General features: G+C 56.5%; 1 protein-coding gene across 1 annotated transcript; it reads right to left on the reverse strand.

Annotated features, from left to right (window-relative positions):
• Nucleotides 1–534: 534 nt before the first annotated feature.
• Nucleotides 535–13,093, reverse strand: BESB_078055 (Sma protein; the record flags this gene model as incomplete). Its single annotated transcript, XM_029366167.1, has 15 exons — nt 535–606; nt 1,148–1,455; nt 1,779–1,869; nt 2,291–2,380; nt 2,828–3,114; nt 3,851–3,982; nt 4,340–4,426; nt 4,868–4,937; nt 5,723–5,830; nt 6,059–9,646; nt 10,309–10,536; nt 11,142–11,322; nt 11,528–11,671; nt 12,382–12,602; nt 13,082–13,093. 15 exons carry the CDS (start codon nt 13,091–13,093, stop codon nt 535–537), a joined length of 5,619 nt encoding a protein of 1,872 aa, XP_029217598.1.

Here is a 13,093-nt window from a genome sequence, read left to right on the forward strand (position 1 = left end):
GAACACGAAACGCCCAAGGTCCTAGCTCATGCTCTCCAACCTTGACAAGACATAACGAGACAAAGCACACCCTACACACAGCCACCGGATGCCAACCAGGAGAAAAAAAAACTGCCATCTCCCGCGCACATCGAAGGAACGAACCTGACATGCTTTAGAAGTTTAACATACCCCACGTTTCTGCACCACTGTATGCTTTGTACGAAGTTGCATGCGCAGTCAAACAGCAGAAAGCGACTGTGCACGCCAGGTACGCGATGCAGACAACTCGATGCGCACGCATCCGAATCCACATATCGCAGGCACACACCAATATATATATACACATATACATATATATATGTATATGGAAATCAGCATATGGTAAACAAGGGCAAACGCGCACCTGAGACCAGCGAGACGCTCGATACGCCACGAAGCAGCGGAGCTAACAGGGCTGCGCTTCAGGCCGAGAAGAGTCTGTAGCAGGTTGTGGCTTCCTTGCCACGACAGGGCGCACGAAGTGAGGGCAAAGTGCAACAAGGTGAAGGAGCATTAGTCCTCCGGACGTTTGACGTGTTTGGGTTTCTTCGTTCGCTTCATGCGTCGTTCTCTCTCTTGCGTGCTCTGAGGAAAACATCGAAAAGCACGAGGAGCCGGAATGCAGAGTGATTTCAACGCATCCGAGACTGAAAACTAAGCAGCGACTCAAACGCGAAACCGATGCAACCAGGGGAATGCATCCTTTTACAGAAAAGCGTACGTGACCGAAATAGAGATCTCGATATGTAGCTTTCACCCCACGAATATATATACATATATATATGTACAACTCTGTACATATATATATATATATATATATATATATATATATATATATAACTGTTTGTAGACGCCTGTGTGCCCTTGAACAAAGGCTGACAGGTGTGTGGGAAGGCGACTACTACAAACCGCGGGGGGATTCAGCGTGGAGAGCTTCTACACTAAATAGTTGTACATTCTGCGCATACACGTCAAACGCGTAATCCTGTTGCGAATTTCTGCACGCTCTACGGCCGCAGTCCTCCTCATTCATACACAGTGTCGAGACCGTCTCAAAGGCGAAAGGTGTCCAGCCCCTTTGATTGATCAGAGTTGTCGGTGCTTCGAGGAGGGCAACGGGCCTGACGTGATCTTCTTGAAGGCAGAACGCGACTGGGCATCGCCGCCGTCTCAGATTCAAGCACAAAATGATAAAAAAAGGGCGCACACGGAGAGAGGGGAACACCCCTTCGCGAAGAAAGAAATAGCTTGTCTTGCGGGAATCGCTTACGATAAGCGGGACTTCCGCGCCGAAGAACAGCCAAGTACTGATGACTCCGCCCATGAGCGGAAAGCACTTGGCAGTGATGGCGTAGACGATGCTGTCGACAGGGATATCCAGCAGCTTGCGAAAGCGCCGCGCGCCGCCGAGGTAGCTGCGAATGTCGTTCACGTCTGCAAAAACGAAAAACACACGCCTAAAAAGAATGAAACCTGTACGTCGCCGATATTAGGCAGCGCCCCGTCTCTGTACCTAAGAACTCTTCGCTGGAGCAGACACACATACACCTATGCCTTCAGCGACGCGAGGTCCACAGCGGAATGCAACACCCCAGAAGCAGCAGCAAAACTTGAGGACAAACCAATGCATACACGAAATGCACAAGCAGATACAGGTGCTTTCGTAGATCGAAAACCTGCCGTTCACGAGAAAGAATTTTTGGCTTTTTTTGTTCTTCACGCATGCAGAGTTCAGAGTTCTCCTGGCTGCGCCTCACCCGAGGAAGAGAAATGGACGGGGAAGCCACAGAAGACGTGGTTGTTGCGCACGGGGAAGTCCATTTGCTGCCAGATGTAATAAATTTCCTCCTGAACGCGGAATAGGGAACGCAGAAAAAATGAAGAAACGCATCGACGACGTCTGCTGGCACCAACGGACTTCGGGCGGGCGCGGGTGAGGGCAGAGACAGTGAAACGACAGACCTCATTTGATGATAACGCAGGAGGTGAGACAAAAACAGTGGAGCGCTCGCCAGGGAAGCTACTCTTCACCACCCACGGTAGCGCTTGAGAAGGCGCAAGCAGTGACAGGAATGAAGAAAAAACGCTGACAAAACGGTGACGTGTCCTGGCAGATGCCCCCTTCAAGGGTTTCTCTATTCGTCTCTTTCTTGACTGGGCTGAGCCACGGAGAGAGAGAGGCCGGCATGGGAGGAGAATCGCCGCGGGCGTCGAGGAAATCTTCTCGAGGTCGCCCGCAGGTCCGCGATTTGAAAATGGAAACACTCACCATGCGATAATACCATTTCCACTTAGCGACTTGATCCGCCGCGTAGTGCCCGGTAGGCGACGGGCGATGCCACTCAATAGGCGGCACGACCTGCGACGAGTAAGAACACGAAACAGACAACTGTAGAAAAGTTTGTTGACGTGTTGTTCTGCTCCATTGCAGCAACTGGCTTCCGCGTCATGGGGAAGTGCCTGTCTCGGCGCGTTCCTCTCGCGGCCGTTTCTTTGCCTCTTTGGTTTCGAGGCAGATCCTTCCCTTCGTCTTGGTCTTAATGCGAATTTAACTATGGCGGGAGCGCGGCCTTCCGCCTCCTGAACGCCTCGGCCTGCCGCCACTCCCATTCGCTCTCTCTCGCCCTCTCCAAGCCTTCTTCTTCTGCCGCTCGGGTCTCTTCTTCGCGCCACCCCTCCCCGCCCCGTCCCCCTCGACTGGTTTCCTCTGCAGCGCCTGCCGTCCGCGACTGTCGCGCGTTCTCCCTCTCCACGACCGGCCTCGCGTCTGCTTTTTTTCTTCGCCGCGGCATGTTTTTTCGCCTACCGGCTCCTCCTCCGTTTTCTTCGCGTAGGCCCCCGCGCCGGCGCGGGGTTCGGCGGCCGGCGGGGAGGCGGGCTGCTCGAGTCTTTCCTCCTCGTCTTCCGCGTCTGCGGCCTGCGGCTTCGCCACTCGGACTTTCTTGTCTGCAGGCCTCTCCGTAGCGAGACCAAGCGCCGCGATGTCCACCCCCCCGTCATACGCCGCGTACTCCTCCGCACCCTGCGTCGGCGCCCGCAGCAAGTCGCGCACCAACGCCTCCTGATCTTCCTCGTTCGGCGCAGGCGTGTAGCCTGAAGAGCAGCCGCGCAGAACAACACACGCAGTCGAGAGAGACACAGAAGGCACATCGACGCCGCCACGCCCCCGCCTCGAGACGCGAGCAGACACACATAAATGTGAAGAGTCACAAACGTAAAGAGGCACGTCGCCAAAAAAGTATTCTAGTGGGTGACTCGAGTTCTGTTGGAGGCTGACACGCGCGCCGAAGCACGCCAAACACGGGCTCACAGACGCCTCTCGAGCGCAGCCGTGATGTGCATAGCAAGAGAAAGAGAGAGAGCACGACAGTTTCTGTGGATAAGCTTGTATTCGCCTCTGAACTGCCTCCTCGGAACTGCCTCCTGTTTTCGATAGATGTGAGCAGCTAGCTACGCGCACGCCATCAAGTAAGAGCATACAGCCAGCCGGCTAGGCCAGATTTAAACAACCTGCCTGAGTGAACATCACCAGGGAAGAATTCCGAACACTATTCGTATTCTAGCAGACAACCGAAAATGTACTCCCAGATATGCCTTCGTGGTCAAAGGCGTAGATCCCTCAAGCTAACACTACCGCAGAAGTTCATCCAAGCTCGCCAGGGACACCGACATCCCATAAAACACACATATACACATCCACAAAGACAATATATATGTTTACAGCTATGTATATATATATATATATATGTATGCTCGGGAGGAGATATCATCATCGCTGCACCAGCGGAAAAGGAAACACAGTGATGCTTCGGCAGCGCTGGGCTCCTACCTGCAGGAACGCCCTGCTCGTAGAGGTTTTTCGCGTACTGGAGATCCCACTCCGTCGGTCGCGGTCCCTTCGGCCGCTTGTCTTTCTTCTGATCGATGTGATCCATCGCGCCATACTTGCCATACAAGTCTTCTAGAAACAAAATCCACGCACCAGACAAACACGAATAGCCTCCGTCCGCAGACACATTGCCCCTGCGCACATGGATATAGACCAGTCTGCGATGCTGAGTACATGCACAGCACAGAAGGTATATACACATCTGATCGAGTGCGGAGAACGACACAATGCGACGCATCTTTTCTCTAAGGTCGAAAAATGCGCCCTCACACACGATTAGCCTCTACAGATATACGCCCACGTAAATACACATATATATATGTACATACCTGTTTACGCATATATATATATATATATTCATGGAAGACACGCTTTTCGCCACATCTCAAGCACGATTCAAGGCGAAACTTGGTCTGAATTTCCTCTCACTCTGCGGCCCGTCAATGAGGTCATGGGCGCCCGTCTGCTGATTGACGCGATAAGCTCCTTTTCCGATACGGTAGTCCGCCAGACGACCTGAAAAAAAAGAAATTCAGGAACTCATCGTCTCCTACGCTCCTAGCTCTCTTCAGCGATCGAGCAGGGTGGGCGCGCATGTGCGCTCCTCGCTTGTCTGCGAAATTCGCTTTAAACCACGCAGGTCCCTGAAGGAAAAAGACTTCCTCGCTTGAAAGGCCTTCCGAGTCACACCTCCATAAGGTGTCTAGGGTCCAGGGCCCCATCTCAACGGCGAGCAGCCCCTGCTCGCTTCTTCCGCTTCGACTTTCCGGTTTTCTCTCCACCCTTTTCGAAATCTCGTTTATCCCTCTGATTGCCGCCCTTCCTGCATGCGCTCTCTTTTTTTGTCGCTTCGTTGCCGCCTTTCTGCTCCACCACACACCCCGACCATTCTGTGGAGGCCTTCCCGCAACCTTTCTCTTTTCCTCCCGCAAAATCTGACTAAAACAAGTAACTCACCCGCGTTGAGCTCAACTTGCGCGACTTCGCCCTGCTGCTGGACAGCTCCCGCGTACGGATCTCCGTAGGCCTGAAGAAGAAAAACCGAAGCGGGCGCTCGGCATAGAGACGTTTCTCAGCCGAGAGAGAACTCTAGTCCTCTGCGGCTGCGCCGACTCAAGACGACTGCAAGTCTCAACTCCAGCCACCCCCGCAGTTTGCAAATACACTCGGACATATATATATATATGCCTTGTTATATATGCCTTCTTCATGTCAGCATTTGAATTTTCGCTATGAGACTCCTCCTGACCTTCGGGATGTAACTGTTATAACTGTTGATTCAGAATAAGCATAGCACCAATCCATTAGTAAGATATATGATAGTAGCTAAGCTGCCATATAAGGTTTAAGTCGCTTGTGGAACAGCACTACCAATAATAATCAAGAAGATCTTGCTCTCCTCACACCAGAGAAAACAAACAGACAAACCACGCGCCTGACCCCACATACACATGGAGATACAGCCACCGAGGAATATATATATATATATTTATATTTATACGTATATATAAGCACAGCAGCACATATATTCATTTAGATACGTGTTCGTGAAGGAAATCACTGACGCTGTTCATGTCCCCCTCACCCTCTGGTGGTGGGTATCGTGCAGGCTGAACCGCGAAAAACCAACTAAAATCCACACACCTAAATACTCATTTATTTATATACTATGCAGAGATATATGCGGTATTTGCCATACACACCAGCAGCGCGGAGCGCTTCGCTAGTCGTCGCAGCCAGTTTTTCTTTCATTTTGTCGCAGTTCTTTGCGTCCTACGAAGCTGCGGCTGCGTTCTGAGAATTTTGTCTCACTTCGTCCACGTAAGGATTGCGGTAGGTGTATTGGTACGTCTGCGAGAACGGGTCCCAGCGCATGCCTTCCGGCGCCTTCATGTTCATCTCCGCTGTCGTGGGCGGTGGCTGCAGCAGACGGGAAGAGAAAAAGAAAAAACTCCAAGGCCCCCGACAATACCGCAGCCGACCCGATGGACGGGAGAGAGCAAGGACGGGTGAAGAGGAAGAAAATGCTGCGGCAGTTGAGGTTTGCCGAGTATTTTCGCAGACAACCATGCTGATTTCGCTTGTGAAGGAAGCGTCTAGGGTGCAGGCTTTAATGTTTAGGGAGAGGCAGGTAGGTCTTTGACTTACCGGGGCGGCGGTCTGATTGTAACCCCAGGCGGTGGCGCCGCCGAAGTTTTGTTTGGGCATGTCATCGTAATCGAGGTCGTACATCATGGAGTGCTCAGCGGCTTCGTAGAACTCGAGGCCCTTGTTGCCTGCGCGTCGTCCGGCTTCTTCCTCGACCCCCTCAGACACCTCTGCCACCCCCCAGCTGTCGTCCGCATCTGAGTTCGTAACGCACGCCTCCTGACCTGACCGCCGCGCCTTCCTCTTCTGCGCCTGCAGAAATACGCCAGTCATCTTCTTCACCGCGAGCGAGGACGCTGAGAGCGACGGCAGCGAGGGCATGGATAGCAGCGACGCTGACGACGATGAAAAACACTGGGATCGACTCGCCTTCTGTCTGCACTGCCTGTAGATCTCCCGCATGCGAGCCGAAGCTGAGGCCGGCGCTGCCAGAGGCAGGCGCGCCTGCGAGGATCCTGAAGCGTGCGCGTCGTTTCCCAATCCGGTGTCTTCGCTGGCCTTCGCCCCAGAACTTGAAGACCTCGAATATGCAGCTCTGTCCTCCGCGAGAAACGCCGCAGTCGCAGGCTGCGCGGTGACCCCCGGCGACGGAGCAGCAGCAGCAGACGAAGGCGCTCGAGACGTGCGGCGCTGCGAGGAGCTCGCGATCATTTTCTGGATGTCCGCAAGCACAGTAGAGGGGGAGTGACGCTTCCCACTTCCGTTCTCGCCTTCGGCGCCCTTCGCCGGCTCCTTCGCGCTTTCGCAAGGCTCAGTCTCCGCCCCTCCCTTAGGCTGCGCCTGCGCGTCCTCCGCCGTCTCTTGGCGCTCCGCGAGCAGTAGCGCCTCTAGCTCTTGCGCGCGCTTCGCCTCCTCGGCTCTCAGATTCTCCCTCCTCTTCTCCGCTCTCCTTTGCTTTCTGCGTTCACGCGCCTGCCGCAGCTGCTCCCGCGGCGTATCTGCACATGCCGCGGGCGGGACGAATATCTGCCAGGGCTCCGACCTCGCGCCGCGTCGCCTCAGTTCGCGTGCGTCCTGCTTAGAGTCGCCGTCAGGCGCTGCTCGCTCCTCGGTGGGCGCGTCTTCGCGCTCGGAGTCGCTCTCGTCAGACTCATCCCAGACGTAGTGCTGGCCGCGCGGCGCCTCAAACTGGTTGAGCTCCACGTCGCTGGGCGGCAGCGAGCCGCCGAGTGTGTCTGTGTCGCTGCTCAAGTCCGAGGACGCGGGGGAGACACTCGAGGAGGGCGGAGAGGACGCGCGGCCGCCGGCGCTCTCGCAAGGAACAGAGATCGCCGAAAAATCTCCGCGCCCTGCGACGTCTGGCCTCGCCCTCTGTGGCGCCTTTTCTCCTGCTTCCTGTCGGCGTTCGTCTCCATCCTGCGCAACCCTTTCCCCCCTTTCCGATCTGTGGGACGTCGCGCCAGGAGGCGATCGAGCGCCAGGTTGCTCGCTGAGCGCCGGAACGGCCGCCGCACGCGATTCCTGCGTGCCTCTGCTTCCTTCCTCCTTTTGGTTTTTCGGCTTGCGGAGGAGGTTCGAGAGCCACGCGCGGCCGGTAACGCACCTGAAGGTGGCGGAGGAAGAGGACGCGTGAGTTGGCGAGCCGGTGCTTTCTTCGCCTCCTGCGTGCGGCCGGGCGGCGCCTTCATCTCGCGCATGCGGCTGTCTTCGCTGCCTAAGGCGACTGCCCGCGTCGCCCGCGCCTTCGCTTCCTCGTGGCGCACCTTGGTTCGCTGCGCGTCCCTCTCGCGAGCGACTGGAAAAAAAGAACGGGTCGCCCGCCAGCATCTCCTCGTCTTCTTCCTCCGGCGCCTCAGGCTCGGGAACCGGGCTCGCCCAGCCGTCACTGCCGCTGTCGCTGCCAGACCAGAGGGAGACATAGGCCTCAGAGACTTGCGACTGCGACGAGTACGAGTCACTTTCGCCTTCTTCGCCGTTGCCGTTTTTCTCTGAGTCCTTCGCGTCTTCTACCTCTCCTTCTAGCTCCCCCTCGCCGCGTTTCTCGCCGTCTGTCGCGTGACGCTCTTCGCCAGTCTCCGCGCTCGCTACGCGACCCTCGAGGTCTGCCTCCGGGGCAGAGCTCTGCGGCGCCGGCCAGAGCTCTGCCGAGACGAGGGCCTGTTGCAGGAAAGGTCTTCCGTCGTCGCGCGGCTCGCCCAGCGCCCGCTTTCGGCCCTCTTCCTCCGCTTCCTGGAGAAGCGAATGAGCCTCCCGCTTCGCCTCCTCCGCTTCGCGCTGCGAACGCTCGACGGCCAAAGCCTCGAGCCGCGCGTGGACCTTTCTCCGCATTTCTTCTTTATACCGCAGGCGCTGCTCCACGCCTGTTTTCTTCTCACATGCCTCTTGCTCACGCTTCTCGCGCGACAGGCACGCGTCGTGGGCGCTCTCGTGGCTTGGTCTGCTGTCATTCAGCCGCATTTCTCGTTTTCCACGCGACGTCGTCTCGCTGCCTTTCCGCGTCTCCGCGCCTCTCGCCGCTTCCCTGCGCCCGCGCGCGCCGCCGCTCAGCCTCCTGCCGGGTTTCTCCTCGGCAGATGGACTCCCTCGTCTGCGCCTCTCCTCCACTCGCCCGCCCTCTCCATCGTCGCCCGCGCTCTCCCCGCGAGCGGCGTCGCCGTCGCACGCGCGCCTCAGCAGGTCGCTCTCAAGTTGCCGCATGGCAGTGGACATGCGCCGAAGGAGCGCCAGGAACGTGACGGCGCTGGCGTTCACAGAGAACGGTGTCTCTCTCTCAGGGGCGGCGGTACTCCCGCAAGCCGCAGACGCCCGCGCGGGCGCATCACGCGGCGGCGCTGAGGAGCTTGGTGCGTCAGAGAGAAGCTCTCGGCCGCCCGCAGCAGCCCCTCGCTGAGCAGCAGGAGACGCGGACGAGGGCGCTTGCGAAGCAGGCGGCCGCGAGGCCGCAGACGCGGCCTGCAGCCCCTGCGGAGGAGACGCAGAAGACTCCCGCTTTTCTGTCGCCGGTCGAAGCGTCCGCAGTCTAGCAAACATCCTCTGCGCTTCGTTCTCGCCTCCTTCTTGGCACGGCGCTGCCGGCGCCGCACTCGCCGAGGTCTCCAGCGGCCGCCGCAGCGTCGTGCGCTCCCGCTCGGGCTTCCGAGCAGGCTCCCCCTCAGGGCGCTTCTCCGCGCTCAGCGCCGCGCGGAGTGCAGCCTCTTCGCTCCGCATGAGCGCCTCGCCCTCCACGATCGCCGCCTGCAGGCGAGCCGACAGCCGGCGCAGCAGCAGCGCCTGCCGCCTCACGGGAGGACGCTTCGAGGTCTCCGGAGGAACCCCTTCCGCGAAGGTCACCGTTTTACGCGGAGGCGCCGCGCCAGCGCCAGACGAGATGGAAGACGCACAAGAGACCGACGTGCCCGCAGACGCGCGCGGAGGCTGCGCGGCCGTCGCGTACGCCGTGGGCAGAGACGCCGAACGCGGCGACGAAGGCGGCAATGCCATGTGAGCCTGCGCAGCCGAGAACTTGAGCCCCGCGGGCGAGTATGGATCCATTCGGTTGTTCTTCCCCGGCAGCCACGACCCAATGCCGGCTTTCTGCTGCGCGTAGCTGTCCACGAGTTTGTCTTCGGCCTTCCGCTCCAGCTTCGCCATTTTGTCTTGGTAGCGAATCTGAGAGGCACGACACGCACATCAGAGACGCGGTTTAGGCGCGTTCGCAGTCTCTTCTCTCGCCTGTCTTCGCGTAAATAGAAAGCGCGAGACAAACTGCCGAAGCCGCAACTTTGGAGAGAGAAACGGTACCAAATTGTCGAATTCTCCTCGGGAGAATTCGTGGGTCGCCACGGCGCGTGCGTCTTCACACGCACACGCGCAGAATCGAGGAGGGAGGCGGCAGTGCTGGAAACCGCGTTCGCGTCGGAATATCGATACACTAAAGCACGGAAATACACCTCGAGTTCCACTTGCCCTTATAATGGATGGTTTTTGACTTCGCCCCCTTAGTGAAGATGCACGGAGCCGCGCAAGCGCCGCTCCAAATCCGAGCGAACCCAACGGCTTCGGCGTGCCTTCCCAGCAGGCGAAAACTCCTCAGCTTCCTCGCGCTGAGGCGCAGTAGTGTGCATCACAGAACTTTACACGCGCCCGCATGCACTCCGCATCCATTACCAAATGCCCTATCATTCATGTGAGGGAATAGTCCTTAGGATTCCACACAGACTAGCGTCAAGCAGACGACCACCAAAGTGAGCGCTGTCGCGCGTCGAGCGCCGCAGACGCCTGCGCCTGCGGCGCGCCTTTGTCATCCCACGGACGCTTCGAGGTTGCCTCACTTCCTGCTCAAAGCCTTCCAGAGGGTTCATCGCGAGTTCGGGCTGCGGCGGATTCTGGTGCGGCACGAGCTGCATCGTCCAGCCGTTCGCCGTCTGTGCCTCCTGCAGCGCTCCAGGGTGCGGGGAGTCCTGCGGGGTCTCGAAGGGGTCGAAAAATCCGCCAGGCGGCGGCACGTCCGCGAACATGCAGTAGGCGTCGCCGCCATACTCCCTGTGCATGTGCATCGCCTGAAAAGAAAAACAGACGACACACGAGGCGCGCGCTTGTGCAGAGGAACTCTGAGCAGGAAGGGCAACCCCGACGTGAGCTCGAAAGGAAGGAGACAGCGGAGCGCCCGCGAGTTGAGACACACACGCGGAGCCGCAGAGGAAGCGTTCGCCGAAGGCGCCAAGCCGAGACACGATGAGCAACGGGGCGAGCGACCGACCGCGCCCGCGCGCATTCAAGTACCTACGCGGTATGGAGTGTGTATTGGCTTCCCGTGGATAAGCGCAAAAATGCGTATGCGCCCGCGCGCATGCAGCGAGCAGGGAGAAAGAAAGCAAGCAACGAAGCGGAGCAAGCGCCGCCGCGAAGTGGATTGCGACGCCCAGACACCCATGCGCGACACTACGAAGCAAAAACGCGCATACGCATTTCTGCGCTTATCCACGAAAAGCCAATACACACTCCACACCGCGTAGGTACTTGAATAGACAACCAATCGGGCCTATATGGGATGAAAGAAGCTTGCCCTTTGCTGTGAGCCACGTCGTAGCACACTGCTTTTTCTGCAAACGTAACCGCGCATGCATATACGATCAAGGGCGCGATTTGCCGTTGCAGCAAGTACCTCTTGCGTCTCCGGCATCGCTTTTTCCTCCGAGGTGAGCGTCGTCTGCCGGCTGATCGTTTGGTAGAACTGGCAGTCGCTCTCCTGCAGCATCTCTGCGTTCTCAGACTCGTTTTGGAAGCTGCTCCACCCCATGTGGTTCGGACCCGGCCCCGGATTGTGAAGATCATCCAGGTGCATTCTGGAAATTGAACAACGAAGGGAAACGAAGTGTACGACAATACGACAACGCACCACCTGTTGGTGCAACACGCACACGCTCTTCCAGGCAACAAAAGAGTTTGAAAACGTGTACATACGTATATATGTTATGTCTGCTGACACGCGGAGAAAGCGGAACGGCGCAGCAGAAAGAGATAGGGTTCGCAGACGGCATGCAGCTTTACCGGTATTCCAGCAGGTCGAGGTAGAAGGTGAGGCGAAAGAGGAGCTCCTCCCGGTGCTCAAAGAAAACCTCGAGACCTTTCTTCATCCGATGCAGACGAATGTGCTCCAAGACGCTGCTCGCCAAGTCCTCGGCGAGCACTTGACTGCGCGAAACAAAACAAAAGAAAAAAACCTTTTACATAAACCAAAACGTGATCTCACAGAGACACATGAAGTATCGCCCTCCAGGCGCGTGCATGTCTCCGCAAAGAGAAAATCCGCTGCCTGCTTGCCTCCAGCCAGCGCAATTTCCGCTTCCTTTTCCGTCGCACGCTGCCTTTCCACACGCGACTCCCATCTCACTCGATAGATTAGCTAGTCTCATGCAACTCACACCTAAATTGGCTCTGGGTTCATAGTTAATCACAGGCGTAGTGACTCTAGCTTCCAAATAACCTCCACCACCGTGATTTTATCCACTGCAGCCTGTCCTTCGTGATCAAGCGCTGTCCATCCGATGCGGAAGACATAACCGCGCGTACGTGTACATGCATACGTACATACATACAGGCGTATGCATATACATACATATACACATTCAATTTTTTTTATATATAAATATATGTATATATATAAACGTGTATATATATATTCATACAGGCATAGGGAGACACAGTCGCGCGAGTCCACGGAAGCCTACGCGGCGCGCCTCGCGAGCGGGGCACGCTGGAGCTCTGGACCTTGATACATGGCGTCGCTGCCGGCTTCCAGACGAGCGCATGCATTGTGCGATAAAGAAGCACAGTAAGTGGAATCGCTTGTGGGTGTGGATAGTCCCGCCCAGTGCACGCACGCGGTCGCCTGCGCAGCTTACCACTTTTTGTCGCGAATGGGAGGCGCTAGGAGGACGTCGGAGTCGACCGGGTCTGCGGGCTCCATCAACAGCGGCCTCCACTTCCACTCGTCTTCGAGGTCATACGTGATGCAAGCGGGGTGGTGATTCTGGAGGTTCCCCCACAGCTGAAAGTTGTTGAACACGACCTCTACAGTTGAGTACGGAAGAAAACTCAGCGTCTCATGCGGGTTCACCAGCGCCTAAGAAGCAAACGCCCCCACAAACGATCGCGCGCCACACTACACTCTTCCGCACACACATATAGACATACATACACGCACACAGGACACGCATACAGATATATACATATATATATGTCGACTCAGATCCCAAACACACAAACATATACATATGCGCATGAAACCAGGACACGCATACAGATATATACATATATATATGTCGACTCAGATCCCAAACACACAAACATATACATATGCGCATGAAACCAGGACACGCATACAGATATATACATATATATATATATATGTCGACTCAGATCCCAAACACACAAACATATACATATCCGCATGAAACCAGGACACGCATACAGATATATACATATATATATATATATGTCGACTCAGATCCCAAACACACAAACATATACATATCCGCATGAAACCAGGACACGCATACAGATATATACATATATATATGTCGACTCAGATCCCAAACACACAAACATATACAT

This window comes from Besnoitia besnoiti, chromosome VII (assembly GCF_002563875.1).
Source record: "Besnoitia besnoiti strain Bb-Ger1 chromosome VII, whole genome shotgun sequence".
In the NCBI taxonomy this organism is placed as follows: domain Eukaryota; phylum Apicomplexa; class Conoidasida; order Eucoccidiorida; family Sarcocystidae; genus Besnoitia; species Besnoitia besnoiti.